General features: G+C 43.8%; 1 protein-coding gene across 5 annotated transcripts in view; it reads left to right on the forward strand.

Moving 5' to 3' along the window:
• The first annotated feature begins 1,465 nt into the window (after nt 1-1,465).
• BICDL1 (BICD family like cargo adaptor 1) overlaps nt 1,466-15,854 on the forward strand; it is an 80,176-nt gene continuing 65,787 nt past the window's right edge. For all 5 annotated transcript variants that reach the window (XR_011249997.1, XR_011249998.1, XM_069558137.1 and 2 more), the window contains exons 1-2: nt 1,466-2,020; nt 7,677-7,892. Coding sequence is in view for 3 of the 5 variants with exons in the window: in XM_069558137.1 (XP_069414238.1) it covers nt 1,583-2,020; nt 7,677-7,892 (654 nt within the window). In the remaining 2 variants the exon portion in view is untranslated. The remainder of the gene's footprint in view (nt 2,021-7,676; nt 7,893-15,854) is intronic.

Here is a 15,854-nt window from a genome sequence, read left to right on the forward strand (position 1 = left end):
GAGGAAAGTAAATAATGGTATATTTATATACCAGTCTGCCTAGATCTGATTCTGTATCTCAGGGCCTCAGTTTCCTTCTCTGTAAAATGATAAGAGTGACAGTACTGACTTTTAAGATTCTTGTGAGGATTATCTAAGATAATGCCTATAGAGCACGAGGCATGGCACACACTAAGTGCCTAATAAACAGAAGTTATTAAGGAGGGTCTTTGCTTCGCATTCCCATTTGTGAGCATTTTTCCCCGTTATTTCTCAACAGCACCCCTTTCTTTCGGAGCTGCTGATCTCCGAGGCTTCTAGTTTCTTATATCCCTGAGTCATCATCATTGAGACGCTGGATTTCTGAAGTCGTCCCTTCTATTGCTTTCTAGGGCTCCCTCTCCTGACTGCTTAGCTCTCGCGGGGGCTCAGACCCACAGTCCGTGGCAGCAAGTCTCCGTCGGGCTTGGCCACCCGTCTTGGAGAAACGTCCTCAGTCCCCTTTGGAGACCAACCACCTAAGACTGAGACCCATCGCACCCAGAGAAGCTCGCCAGTCCAGAGTTCCGAGAGAGGTCGAGGGCGGGGCCAGGCCTTGAGGTGAGAACGAGGCTGGGGGCGGGGCCGTTCTCGGAGGTGCGCGCGAGGCCACACCCCGAGGTGAGCGTGCCGGGGGCGGAGCCACACCGCGAGGTGGACGCGAGGCCGGGGGCGTGGCCGCGCCGAGGAGCCGCCCGGACCGTTACGGATGAGCCGGCCGTCTCCGCTGGCTGCGCACGCAGCCGCCCCCGGGCGTGAGGCAGCGCAGGGGTTAAGGCTGCCGGCGCCACCTGGGCGCCGCTGAGGAGACCCACGAACCGGCGAATCGCGCGCGGGCGCGGCGAACAGGTGCCCGTGCGCGTCAGGCGCCGGCAAGGGGCGGGGAGAGGGGGCGCGGCCGGAAGCCCGGGGCGGGGCGCGGCGCGGCCGGCCCGGTGGAACTGGAGAGAGCTGAGGCAGGCAGGAAGGAGGTCGCCGGGCCGCGCGGTGCGCGATGTGGAGCCGCCGCCTCGGCGCCTGCAGCAGCCGCCGTCGCCGCCGCTGCTGCTGCTGGGGCTGCCGCCGAGCCGAGGGACATGGAGCGCGGCTGCAGAGAGCGGCCGCCGGCAGCAGCAGCGAGCGTCGCAGCGACAGCGGAGCGCAGCCCGCCCGGTGAGGCGCTGCCCGGCCGGCGGCGGCAGCGGGAGCAGCAGCAACAGGGTGGCTGAAAACCCGGCGGCGGCGGCGGCGGCGGCGGCGAGGGCGGCTTTCCTCCCCGCAACTTCCCCTCCCGCTTCGCGTCCCCGCAGTCTTCCCTTCCTCAGCCTTCCCTTTGCCACCCCCCCTCCTCCTCCTCCCCGACGCTCGCCGAGCAGCTGAGCCCGGGGGCGGGGGGAGGGGGCGCGTGCCGCCGGCGCGGGGGAGGGGCGGGCCGGCGCGCGCCGCGCCCAGGGCTCGCGGAGACCCGAGGGGCGCGTGCCGCGGCGTGAGGCGAGGCGCGGGGCGGCGCGGCGGGGCCCCTCCCCCCTGCAGCCTGGCGCGCGCCGGCCGGGCCGCACCGCTGCGGGCTCGGCGCGCGCGGGCCATGTCCGCCTTCTGCCTGGGCTTGGCCGGCCGCGCTTCAGCACCCTCAGAGCCGGACAGCGCCTGCTGCATGGAGCTGCCCGCCGCGGCCGCGGACGCAGTCGGGAATCCAGCCACCGCCACCGCCGCTGCCCTCATCTCCTTCCCCGGGGGCCGCGGGGAGTTGGAACTGGCGTTAGAGGAGGAGCTGGCGCTGCTGGCGGCTGGGGAACGGCCGTCCGAGCCCGGGGAGCATCCTCAGGCCGAGCCTGGGCCTCCAGCCGAGGCGGCCGGACTGCAGCCGCCGCCCGCCCAGGATCCCGAGCTGCTGTCAGTGATCCGGCAGAAGGAGAAGGATCTGGTCTTGGCGGCCCGATTGGGCAAGGCATTGCTCGAGAGGAATCAGGACATGAGCCGGCAGTACGAACAGATGCACAAGGAACTGACTGATAAGCTGGAGGTGAGGACGTCCCTCCTGGGATAGGTGGGAAGCGGGAGAGGGGGGAGCCCAGGTACCCTCCCGCCGACCCTGGGTAGCTTCGGGAGCCAGGCAGTCACCCACCTCACCCCATTCCTTGCTTATTTTGTCTTAACAGAAAGCCACCTGGGAGGTGGGTAGCATGGAGGGTTTGGGGTTATCAGACGAGGGCATTCTTTGAACACACCTGGCTTTCTTACCCTGCTCACAGCAAATGGGCCCATGCACGGCCCCAAACGCTGTGGGCCGTTCTATATATGTACTGTACACAGCATCTAAAATAGAGCTTACAGTATGACTAATTTATACAGCACTGAGGTGATGCCTGCACACAGAAATTACAGAGCCGGAAAGCATTTAAAATATGCTCCAGGTTTTCAGAGAGGTAGTTAATCGCTAATCAGGGTGTTAGCCTAAAGCTTTTTAGCTTTGGAGTTAAGGGCTTCCACATGCCCTTGTCTTAACTTCCCCTCAGCTCAGAATGGTGGGAAACAAGTGCCCCTAAAGGAGCTTTATATAGCCTTCAGATACGGATTAGGAAATATGGTTCCACTGCAGAAATCAGGTGAGCCTGGGCTCAACATGTGACGGTTGTGATTTGATGTGGACTTCAGTATATATATGTATTTAAACAGTATATGTATTTAAACAGTACTTTTGTTTCTGTTCTGGGTCTCACACATGCATTTGGATGGCCAAATGCAACTTGTGAGAACCATATAACTTTAACCATTGTTATAAATACCCCTTAAAATATCTGTAAGATTCTGCCAATTCTCTGGACCAAAGTCTTTTGCTTCTGTTTTCTTGCCCTTAACTAGAAAAGGGCCTTGAAACTAATACAAGTGGCCACCACTTCTAAAAAAGTTTTTAGAGAGAGTCTTTTTTTCTTAAGTGAAGATGGGGAGGTGCATCTGTGGCAGTGGCGATGAGCTTATCTTTTTCTGTCTATGCATTTAATATTGTCTCCCAGTTTGGTGGCAATGAGTTCTTTTTATTCTTGTTACAAGAGAATAGTACAGCCCTGAATACGGTTTGAAATTGACCATTGCCTGGTTCCATATCACTGCTACTGGTCAAATGGTCAGAGTGTAGATTCAGAAATTTTTCTCTAGTAAGTATGTCTGTAGTCCAACAACATATCAAAAATAAATAAGAGAGGGAAAAAAAAGGAAACCAGTGAGTGCCCTGTAGTTCAGTTGGCCTGTTAACTAGGTCTGCCAGTCGGTGAACTCCCGAGATACCTCTCTGAAAAGTGGTTTGTGAAACCTGTTTGTAGATTGCCAAAAAGCAACCCAATGAATTGAATTGTTTGATTTTCACTTGAAGTAGACGTCTCAGACTAAAAGGGTGTCTTTTTTTTGAAAAAGAGATTAGATTACAGACTCTAAATAGAAGTACTACTGCAGAGATGTATGCTTGTGATTTGAAATCCCTTCAGTGAGAGACTTGATTAAAGAGACAGCTGTCTTGAACATCATATCAGTTGGTTTGATGAGTGATAGTTTTCAAGGGTAATCCTAAATATGTAGTTAAACACATCCTGGGTTCCGCTTGGAATCTTTATACATGTCTTCACCAAAGGAAAAAGATTTTCAAATTCTGTAACAAGAAAGGTTATACTGTAGAAGAATAAATTACATTTGACTTTTTGCTATTGACTTGATAGATGATATTAAAATAGTTTAAAACTCTTATTAAACTATTTTTAAAAATCTTCACTCCTCTCAGGTCAGCATATGAACTCAAGTGTTAAAGGTTTATTTTTAATTTCTGGAAGTTGGTTGCACAACGGTATGAATGGACTCAGGGCTACTGAACTAATGGTACACTTAAAAATGGATAAGGTGATAAATTTTATGTTATGTATGCTATGATCTAAGGCACTAACTTACATTTATATACTTTTTTGTTCGGAGATTTAATCTTTATTTAGTTTTTTAAAAATATGTTTTTAAAGCCCAGGATTCTCTTTTTCCCCCATTCCAGGTAAGAGTGAATTCTCTCTTAATGCAGAGGGAGTCTCTTCCCTAGGTTACATTTTCTTCCCTCTTCCTAGTCCAATTCTAATGATTCTAGCACTATTTTTTTTTTAAGAGGCAAAAAAAAAAAAAATGATGGGACTTCCCTGGTGGCCCAGTGATTAAGAATCTGCCAGTGCAGGGGTCCGGGTTTGATACTTGGTTGGGGAAGTTCTGCATACTGTTCAATATGGCCAAAAAAAGAGAATAAATGTTCTTGTTAAACTTTTTTGTTAAAAAAAAGTAAGGTGAAAATGATTACATAATTGGGTAGTAGATTTAGGTAAGCAAATGCAGGAGTCCTTATTTGCATTCAGTGCTTGATCCACTTAAATAGTATTTTTTTTTCTTTGTATTTTTCAAGAACCATATGCTGGACTTAGGAGAATAATATGCTGTTTTGGTTCATGGCAGAAGTCCATTTCTGTAACAACCAATTTTAGGTGAGCTAGTGATACTAACTTCTTAGAGTTTTAAATAAACTGTTTTTAGAATGGTTTTAGATTTACAGAAAAATTGAAAAGATGGGACAGAGTTTCCATATGCCCTGCCCCCAGTACTTGCCATAATTAGTAAATCAATACTAATACATTATTATTAGCTATGAGGCTTTCTTGGTGGCTCAGATGGTGAGGACTCTGCCTGCAGTACAGGAAACCCGGGTTCCATCCCTGGGTCAGGAAGATCCCCTGGAGAAGGGAATGGCTACCCAGCCCAGTATTCTTGCCTGGAGAATTCCATGGACACAGGAGCCTGGCAGGCTACAATCCCTGGGCTTGCAAAGAGTCCAACACGACTGAGCAACTAACGCTTTAACTTTTTCATTTAGTTTAATTAGATTTCTTTCGGCTTCTCTTGCGGCTCAGCTGGTAAAGAATCTGCCTGCAATGCGGGAGACTTGGGTTCGATCCCTGGGTTGGGAAGATCCCCTGGAGAAGGGAAAGTATTCTGGCCTAGAGAATTCCATGGACTTTATAGTCCATGGCAACGCAAAGAGTCAGACATGACTTAGCATGTAGATTTCTTTAGCCTTTGCCAAATGTCTTGTTCTGTTTCATGATACCCTTACATTTAGTTTCTGTATCTTCTTAGTCTCTTTTTTCCTGTATCAATTTCTTAGACTTCTCTTGTTTTTGATGACCTTGACAGTTTTGACATTAACTTTTTTCAATTTCTTATTGAGGTATAATTGACATACAGCATTATATTAGTTTCAGGTGTAGATATTACCTTTTGAAGTACAGTGTAACCCCAAGAAGCAGGGAATAGCATGGACAGAGCCTGACTGCTACACTTTCTGATATTCTTCCTAGAGTTTATTGGTTAATTTAGCACTTCATTGAAAATGTAATTCTAGGAGAAACCTTTCTTTTCTCAGAATAGACAGAAGGCTAAGTTCTGTATGTTCATTAATAGGAAAGTCTTGATTTTTTTTCCCAGAGTGTTGGGAAACCTGGATTAGGAAGAAATGTAAGGACAGAATAGATTGATCAGCGCCACTTGTCCTCAACCCTGCCTCACTTCCTGCATGTGGATTAGATTGTTTTAGTCGCTTAGTTGGGCTGTTCACTAACAGCTGTTTGTGGAGTATTTTTAAGTCTCTCTGTTCTTTTAGAACACAAGCCTAATTTATCTGGCCTCTCAGTAATACTGTGATTACTGAGTTCTTGCTGTTGCCTTCTGCTCAGTCTTTTCCATTTTGGAAAAACTCAATAAAACCAAGTATCACAATTTTAGAATTGTAATTACCACTTACTTCTGCATCTCATCTTTCTGAAGTTTGTGTAGTGACTAAAACATCCTCATTTTTGGAAGTTTAGCAAAATGAAGGAAGCATAGAACAGAAAATTTTCATGCTGAGAAGTGTAAGTCCCTCTCTTGAGAGAAAAATCTTTTTTTAGGCACATCTCAGATGTGGAATAATGAGACTGATTTTCTTGTATAACTATACACTGCCCCTTAAGGCTTTCCAAAAGAGGCATCCTAAAAAATATTTGAAAGGTGAGAACTTGGATAGAATAAGAGTGTAGATTCACAAGGTGAATCTGAGTACGCTGAAGGAGAAGATGCAATTGCTCATCTTAGCTTGTTGAAACAATCTCAGTGCTTGATAGTCAGCCTTTAGTGCATCAGAATTTCCAATAGAACCTAAATAGATGAATGGGTAGATAGACAGATGCCTTCCTAGGCCTCATCCCATTCTTTACTGAATCATAGTCTGGAATTAGTGTTTAGGATATATTTTGAACAATTATACCAGAGATTTTCTGACAGCAAAAGTTGAGGACCATTGCTTTACTTCTCATATGCATCTCATATACTCTGAGGTATTTACTTGGTTTTTTGGTGCTTACTATGCTTTTTTTATTGTTTATTTAAAAAAAAATCTATTTATTTGGCTGCGTTGGGCCTTAGCTGCTGCAGGTGGGATCTTTTGTTGTGTTGTGCTGCATGGACTCCCTAGTTGTGGCACATGGGCTCTCTAGTTGTGGGACAGGTCAGTCAGTGTGTCATGGAGGCTTAGTCGTTCCATTCCGAGGCCTGTGGGATCTTAGTTCCTGGACTAGGGATCGAACCCACATCAGCCTGTATTGCAAGGTGGATTCTTAACCACTGGACCACCAGTGAAGTCCTCATACCATGCTTTTTAAGTAGGAGAACATACTTGCCTCTGAAAAGAGGCATTCGTATTTATCTTAGAGAAACAAAAAGATGTTCTTATTTCCTTCAACCCAAAAAGAGTTCTTCTCTGTTGTTGCTCCTTCAAACCATCTGTACTTTTCCTGTATACCATTTGTCACACTGTACAACATAATACTTTCATCAACCTCTCACTAGAGTGGAAACCCCATAAATGGAAAGACCAAGTCTCTTTTGCTCAACATTATTTCAGTGACTAACCTATAACAGGCACTCAGGAATGAATGAATCAGAAATAAATATGCAAGGATTGTAGGCCATGATTTAATAAAAGTAGGCCTGAACTTGCTTAATGATTTCAAAATGCAGTGCTATATAGAGCAGCAAATATTTATTGAGTTGTGATTTTGAGCATTAAACAGTCAAGTGAGAGAGACCCCAATCCCAGCTCCCAAACGGGAGCATTTGCTAGAACAGACCTTAAGCTGGTTGCAGAATCTCTTCTGTGGCTTCATTTTAAGAAGTGGTTGATCTGGAGGATCTCTGAAGTCCTTTCTGTCTCTGAAAATTCTAAGTGCCTGGTATTATGCCAAGCATAACAGATGACAGCAAAAGAAACTTTCTCAAGGGCTTGTTTTAAGTTGCTTAAATGTATATTTCACTGATTAATAGATGACTTACTAAATTTCAGGTGAGTTCCTAAATCTAGAACCCCGATGCCCAAGGACAGGAATAAACATAATAACATTAAGTATTTCAGTAGGAATGGCGTTCTCTTTGTGAAGTTAGCCTTCCCTACTCTGGCTGAAAGGGATATTTTTGCAGCTGTGAAATGGGCAACTTGTCCTACGTGGCAGAGTGTTTTGTTGTGCTGACTGACTAGGAAAAAGAAAAGTTAGAAGAGTGTGAAAAGAGAAAAAAAATTAACGACTCTGGAATTTTTTAGCAGTTTAAAAATCCTCTTCATTTTCACCCAGCACTTAGAACAAGAGAAGCACGAACTAAGAAGACGATTTGAGAACCGAGAAGGCGAGTGGGAAGGGCGTGTGTCTGAGCTGGAAAGTGATGTGAAGCAGCTTCAGGATGAGCTGGAGAGGCAGCAGGTTCATCTACGGGAAGCAGATCGAGAGAAAACACGGGCCGTCCAGGAGTTATCAGAACAGAACCAAAGGTTATTGGACCAACTCAGCAGGGTGAGTCACGAGTTAAAAACTTATGGTATTAGAAAAAAAGAATTTGTGGTATAAAATACTAAAAGTTGAAACAGAGCTTCTGTTTAATGTCATCATATATATGGTAAGAGTAGTTCTCCTTTTTGTTGCCTTTGGTATTGATACCGGTAAGTCAAGTGTTTTTCACCTCTGAGAATTTCAACTGGGGTGAACTAGACGCCAGGAGCAAAGACCCTTGCTTGTCACAGGCCAACTGTGAGCTTTTGGCAATCATTTAACTTGGGAGTCTATCTCATTAATGATTTGGTGTTCCTTATAGCTCTACAAGTCTGTGATTCTTTTACCTAGAGAAAGTCTGCCACTGGTAAAATTATATTAATGCATTTAGTTCGGATATTAAATGGTGCCATCTTTAAAAAATAATAAATTTGCCATTTTTCTTTTCTTTCTTTTAAAATTAATTAATTGATCTATGTTTGGCTTCCCTGGGTCTCGGTTGCTGTGCTTGGACTTTCTCCAGTCTCAGCGAGCAGGGGCTACCCTCTAGCTGCAGTGTGCAGGTTTCTCTTGTGGAGCACAGGCTCTAGGTGCCCAGGCTTCAGTAGTTGCGACCCATGGGCTCAGTAGCCATGACATTTGGGCTTAGTTGCTCCATGGCGTGTGTGATCTTCTGGACCAGGGATGGAACCCGTGTACTCTGAATTGGCAGGTGGATTCTTAACCACTGGGCCACCAGGAAGGTCCAAATGGTGCCATCTTTAAACTGAAAAGCTTAGGGAAAATTTCTAGAGCAAATGATTTTCACTGTGAATGTACATTTCTTATTATTTAAATATGAAAGGAGGTATGTGTAGCTGTATATATAAAACGTGTTCTCTTTATTTCTACATTAAGTAGAAGTTCTTTATTTGTACCTTTATAGTGTGGTGTCATAGAAGTATTAATTAATCAAAGTCAAGATTGTAAAATCAATGCAAAGAAGGAGTATGAGAGCTGAGTAGGTGGAAATCTAACTTAAATACGAGCACACCTTTTAACAAATACAGGAATGTTGTTAATGCCCTGGTCTCTAAAGACTTACTTTTGAAAATTAAGAGCTGGATTTACTTTTATACCTCGTGCCTTCTTATGTATTGAAAATAAAACGAGTTCAGTTACTTGTTTTAGAGGAAAAAAGAACTTCTACTCTGATCGCATCCCTAAGCACAGATGCTCTTAGGAGAGCACTGCCCTTGTCCGCATGCTTAGTGTTTGGTGCTTAGGCCTCTGGGAAAGGCTCAGCTAGAGCAGCATGTGAAGTTATTTCACTAGGTTGTATCTTAGTTGCTTCTCATGGGGACCTTGTGCTGTGCTTAGTCGCTCAGTCGTGTCCAACTCTTCGAAACCCCATGGGCTGTATCCCACCAGGCTCCTCTGTTCATGGGGATTCTCCAGGCAAGAATACTGTAAGGTTGCCATGCCCTCCTCCAGGTGCATGGGGACCCTGAGACTGGTCTAAACCTCGTGCCTCACCAGGAAGTACAAAGTAAATGCTACCACTAGAGAAAGGGAGAGGAAGGAGGAGAGGCAACAGGAGGAGAGGATGGAACCAAGGGCGCCAGGGGCTAGAGAGGGCAGGGGAGAGACCGAAGTGGAGAGATGGCAAAAGCTTGGGAAAGAGCGAGTCACAGGAGCTCTCAGAATGTATGGGAAGGTGAGAGTTCAGGTGGTGGTGGAGCTGCCTGCAAGCTTCTCGCTGGGGAATCAGACTGCCATTTGATTGTCTGGAAAGGAAGGGCTTGACAGTTCTTCAGGAAGTCATTATAGGGCCAGCTCAGGAGCCTTTCAGAGTCAGTTCTAAAACCTTTTTCAGCAACTGGGAAGGGAATCTCTGTCCTTTTAAGATTTTATAGGTTTTTGAGACTTCATCCATCATTCATGAGAAAATTTTTCAAATCATTGATTTGTGCCTGTGCTGGGTCTTCGCTGCCGCATGGGCTTTCCCTAGTTGTGGCGAGCAGGGGCTACTCTCCACTTGCAGTGCTTGGGCTTCTCACCGTGGTGGCTTAGGGCGTGCAGACTGTAGTTGTTACAGCGTGAAGACTTGGTTGCTCTGCAGCATGTGTGATCTTGGTTCTTGAACCAGGAATTGAACCAGTGTTCCCGGCATTGGCCAGGACCCCTGGACAACCAGGGAAGTCCTTTCATTAAAGATTGACCAGGTCAACCTGGCCAGATTGATTTATTTGTTCAAAAACATTTAATACTTATTCTGAATTAATGTTTCTTATGGAGACTTATGAAAGGAATACAACAAACCAGAACAATTTAAGAGGAAATTATTTATTGGGAGCTGAGTTCATGTTACAAAGTGACATGAGCAGAAGCCGCCTCAACTCTGCTTTTTGATCCGGTGAAAGATAGGTGGTGGGAGAAAGCAAGTTAGAATTCGGATGCGTGTTGAATCTTGACTCTGCTTCTTTACTGGGTGACCTTGTTTATTACTTCCTCTCCTTATCTTTGAAATGGGGGTAAAAAGTTGTGTCTAATGCAAGTGCTGTTGAAATCGAAATGAGATAATATGTTTAGGTTAAGCAGAATATGAAGTTCAAGAATTTGTTTTGGTGCTGATGGTTATTTTACTAAGGTAGTATTTTTATAGTTGAGACTCCTCTGCCTAATTTTTCCATAGACAATTCTGATACATGGTTCCCAGAAGAATATGGGAGGATAGCATTTCCACTAGATCTAGATTCTTGTTGTCTTCTCTGGCCTTGAATGTAGGCCCTTGGTGAGTTTTGTGGCTTTTTTCTTTTCTCTCTTTAAGCAGGCCAAGCCCCTTGGGTTTCCATCAGCAGCCAGTTTAGATTGCATTTTATTATCATTTTATTAACTGAGTATTCAGGAACTAGAGGAGTGGAGTAGTTTGAAGTGAATTAAGATTCTCTTAGAACAAGTTAACAACCAGCAAAAGTAGTAGTAGGCCATGCTTTTCTTACAGAGTGAATAATGTGTTTTTATTAGCATGAAATGTATGGTATCTAAAATGTGTTGATATTTCCATGATGCTTTGTCCAGAGTATTGTTTTTGTTGAAGTATAGCTGATTGATTCTTCCAAAGTATTTTAAAATGTATTTCCTTCGCTGCCATGGCCTCCATGGTTTTTCTTAATGTTTGTTTGTTGAGATAGGATTCATATACCATAATATGTGCTTTTTAACAGTACAATTTCACCATCACCACTATCTAATTATAGAACATCTCACACCTCTCAAAGGAAGCCTGTGCCCATTAGCAGTTATTCCTCGCTCCTCCTGATCCCCATCCCACACCCTGACACCTGAAAACCATTAATCTACTTTTTATCTCGATGGGTTTGTCTATTCTAGACATTTCATGTAAATAGAATCATACATATGTGGCCTTCTGTGGCTGACTTCTTTCCCTTAGTATAATGTTTTCAAGGTACACCCACACTGTAGTGTGTATCAAAACCTCATTTTTATGGTTGAAGAATATTCCATTGCATGGATACAACGTATTTTGTTTATTGATTCATTAATAAATGGACATTTGGGTTGTTTCCACTTTTTAGCTTTTATAAATAAGGCTGCCATAAACATTCATATTCAGGTGTTTGTATGACCAAGATTCTTTTCAGCTCTAAAATAGAATGCTATGATATATACCTCATAAGCTTTTGGCCACGTTATGATGATGGAAGGGATGGGAATTGTCCTAATTTTATAGCTGAGAAAAACTGGAGGGACCAAAAGATATGTGGCTTACTTAAGGCTCTTCCGGTTTAAGACTGATGAGGGTTCCTTTGCCTCAGTTTCAAATTTCTGAAGTAGCAATCAAGGTCACAGGCTTTGGAGCCCAGACAGCCCTGGGACCAGATACCAACTATGCTATTTACTAGCTTGGTGAGTATGGGAAAGTTTTTCCACTTTTTAAAATCTTAGTTTTGTCCTCTGTATAATGGAAACAGTAGTATTATTACTATTTTCTGATGTTATGAGGACGGAATGAGGTAATGTATGTACACTCTAACTATGATGTCTAGCATATAGTGAGTGCTCAATAAATGGTAGCCATCATATCCTCATCATGAAGATGAGATTTCTGCGTCTAGTCCAATGTTGATTCTCTAATTTGAGAGGATGGAAGAATCTGAAGTTTCCCCAGAACTTATCAGCATGTTAAAACTGTTTTGTCTACTAGTCAAATCTCTTTTCAAAAATATTTGTGTAAAATTGACCCTCCTGGGAGTCGAGTTAGGTTTATCCTGTAGCACTTAGTATCGACATTGCTGCGTATATCCTAAGGATACCTTTGTTGTTGTTCAGTCAGTAAGTCATGTCTGATTCTTTGTGACCCTTTCATGGACTGTAGCCCACCAGGCTCCTCTGTCATGGGATTTCCCAGGCAGGAATACTGGAGTGGGTTGCCATTCCTTCTCTAGGGGATCTTCCCAATCCAGAGATTGAACCTGTGTCTCCTGCATTGTAGGTGGATTCTTTACCACTGAGCCACCTGGGAAGCCTTTGTTTCTTCTTTGTAGAAATGTCTAGTTAGGTCTGCTCCCCATTTTTCAGTTGGGTTGTTTGTTTTTTTGTCGTTGAGTTGTATAAGCTATTTGTATATTTTGGAAATTAAGCCCCTGTTGGTCACATCATTTGCAAATATTTTCCCCCATTCTATAGGCTGCCTTTTCATTTTCTCTATGGTATGTGTCCATTGCTGTGCAGATTTTTTGTTTTTATTTCCGTTGCCTTGTGAGACTGACCTAAGAAAACATTGGTATAATTTATGTGAGAGAATGTTTGGCCTGTGATCTCTTATAGGAGTTTTATGGTGTCATGTCTTATGTTTTGTGTATGTTGAGAGGATATGTTGTAACTTCAGTGATTTACCGGCAAGTGGCCAGCTTTCCCAACACCACTTGCTGAAGAGACTGTTTTTTTCCATTCTATATTCTTGCCTTGTTTGTCGAAGATTAATTGACGGTAGGTATGTGGGTTTATTTCTGGGCTGTACCACATCTTCTTTATCCATTCATCTGCTGATGGACATTTAAGCTGCTTCCATGTCTTGGCTATTGTGAACAAGGCTGCTGTGAACATAAAGGTGCATTATCCTTTTGAATTAAACAGTTTTGTCCGGATATATGTCCAAGAGTCGGATTGGTAATTCTAGTTTTAAGGAACTTCCACAGTGTTTTCCTTAGCAGCTGCACCAGTTTACATTCCCACCAGTGGTGTCGAAGGTTCCCTTTTCTCCACACCTTCTCCAGCCTAGGAATAAATGGAAAGCAGGCTGATGTGACTGTGGTGCCGTTGGCTTAGGAAGATGAGGTCAAAGGGGAGTAGTCAGTGGCCAGATGATGTAGGCCCTTTCCTGCCATGAGACAGATTTGGGGTTTTATTCAGTGTGCTGCGAAGCCAGTGATCTGCTTTTGGCAGAGGAGTATCAAGACCTGATCGATAACTATTTTAAAATTTTACTCTAGCTACCGTGGGAGAACGGATTATAGGGGCCAGCAGCAGAAGCTTAGAGGTCAGGGAAGAAGCCACTCTCCAGTGGAGAGTTGATGGTCACTTTGGTTATAGAGGTGACGAGAAGGGTTAGATGGGGTGTATGTTTAGAAGGTAGAACCAGCCAAGAGTTTTGAATGGAATGGATGGATGTGAGAAAGGGAGTTAAGAAAAGAAATAAAAAATGACTCCTGGATTTTCGTCTTGGGCTCCCTAGGGAATGGTGGCATCACTAAATTGAGAGACCAAAGGCTAGAGGAAAGGTTGGAATATAAAATAAATAATTACTGTTGGATGAAGTTTGAGCTACCCTTTGAATATCCATGTTGGTTTCATATAAGTAGAACAGTGAGAATTCTGTTGTATTGAGGTGAAATATTGCATTAAATTTCCCACAGTCATCTGAGCACTCACAGGGCCTGAGGCTCTGTTTTATAGTGCCTTCTGTTGACTCTCCCCAAGAAGTTATTCAGAGTGACTGAAGCTGTATTCAGATGAGTTCTCATCCCATCTAGCCCTGACTTCTACCCTCTATGACCCCCCTCTTCTCGTTTGTCCCCCACACTCTCAGCCGCTAGGAGAACCCCTCTTCTGAGTTGGTGTCTGTGGCATGACATGAGTAGGAGGAAGTTGGTGCAAACAGGTGCTTTGTCTGTCTGCTGCCTATTCTAAGCTGTATTCCTCAGTCTGCCTCTAATGTGTTATCCGCACACAAAGAAGGTAGGCTGCACAGTAGCTGGAGCTAATCTTCCTGAAAAGAGTAATTTTCCCCTGAAGAGTAAACAGATCCCTGTCGTTTAAACAGCTCATTTGGGATTAGCAGCTCTGCATCCGTGTACTTTTTGAAGCAAATTTCTCCCAGGTTTCTTTCTCAAAATCGTGACTGTTGTGGCTCTGCCTGGTGACACACAACCATCCTTGTTTCTAGAACACTTTACAGTGAACACTTTACAGATGAACAGGTGCTCATCAAAAGTAGTTTTAATTATTGAATGGGCTTTTGGGAGTAGGGGCCTGTATTTCACTTGTCTTCTCCTTAGAGTCTGTTTCATTTACCAGTTTTGTGTTGTATAAAAAAAAGACATGGCAGTTTTTAGTCAGCTTATCCATGAAAGAAGTTTTGAAGACAAAATTATTTCCCAACCAGACAACAGTAATTCAGACTTCCAAAAGGACACATATGGGACCTCCTCAGATATTACCACTCTGTGATGAAACTGATGGCAGTTATTCTTTATTTGACAGATAAGGAAACTGATCATCAGAAGTTCAGTGAATTGCTCAAGGCTTTAAAGTGGTTGTGGATTAACTAGTGATGTTAAGATTGGTTTTTGTACCTTTTCTAGGAGAGGTGGTCAATCAGAAACAAAACTCTTTTCACGTGTATTTCCATCTCACTGGCTTGTTTTTATTGTTGCTGTTGATATTTGCTGAATGTTGTTTTGGATGCCCCGTAACTTCAGAGTCACTGAGTAAAATGAATCCAGAGGTTTAGGGTCCACTTTCAGCAGGTTGTATTTATCAAGGAGGTACTATGAAGATTGAGAAGGATTTGTTAAGAGGCTCACTTCAGCTAGAAAAGAAAAGAGGTTTTTGCCTATAGGAGCTCTCTGTGAAGACAGCATTTTCAGCTTTTTCCAGATTGGTACTATGGCTAATTAGTAGTGTTAAACACATTAAGGTGGTAATCGCTTGTTCGTTCAGCATATGGGTGTTTTTAATGGGTAGATTCGTATCTTGATTATTTGAGACTGATCTTAATTATTTATCCAGAGAGAACTGTGCCTGATTCAGGAATCTTAGGTTGGTTCTGTTAGTTACAACTATATCGTGTTTTGATTATCTTTTTCGAAAGAGGAGAGCCAGAGGTTCTGGAACATTAAGTCTAAGTTTGGGGTGTTGCCAGGCCCAAGATTTAGATGAATCACTGTGGGAGTAGGTTTTCTTAATGCTGCTAGATTTGACTTAGTACATTGGTAGTCAGCTTTTTTTTTAACCTGGGTTCCCTTGGTCTCTGTAGACAGGTAAGTGTGTTGTGTTGGAGTGATGGAAACAGAGTTAAATGAGCTGCCCCTGCCTGATGTGAGGTGAGGCCTCTAAGTTTTATACCTGGCAAATGATTGCAGGTGATAGTAAGGTTGGCCTTTACTGGCAGAGAAAACAAAAAATGGCCACAAACTGTGCACTCTTTTGTTACCTATGCTGGCTGACCCACAGGTCTGGTCCCTAAATATTGTTGCCTTGAAAAATAATGTATCTGTATTCAGTGAGTAAACATAATCAGCAGAAAAGCTGATAATGTTTTAACTGTGACAGCGTCTTCTCCATTGTTCTTCATTGGCGTCCAGGACAATGATCCAGTATTCTCATAATTTTTAGAACTGAAAAAGAACTTCCAGTCTAGCTGGACTAGACTAGAAAATGTTTGTAAAATGTCTTTTTGGAGATTCCACAAATTTGACTGTT

The sequence above is a fragment of the Ovis canadensis genome, chromosome 17 (genome assembly GCF_042477335.2).
Source record: "Ovis canadensis isolate MfBH-ARS-UI-01 breed Bighorn chromosome 17, ARS-UI_OviCan_v2, whole genome shotgun sequence".
Lineage (NCBI taxonomy): Eukaryota > Metazoa > Chordata > Mammalia > Artiodactyla > Bovidae > Ovis > Ovis canadensis.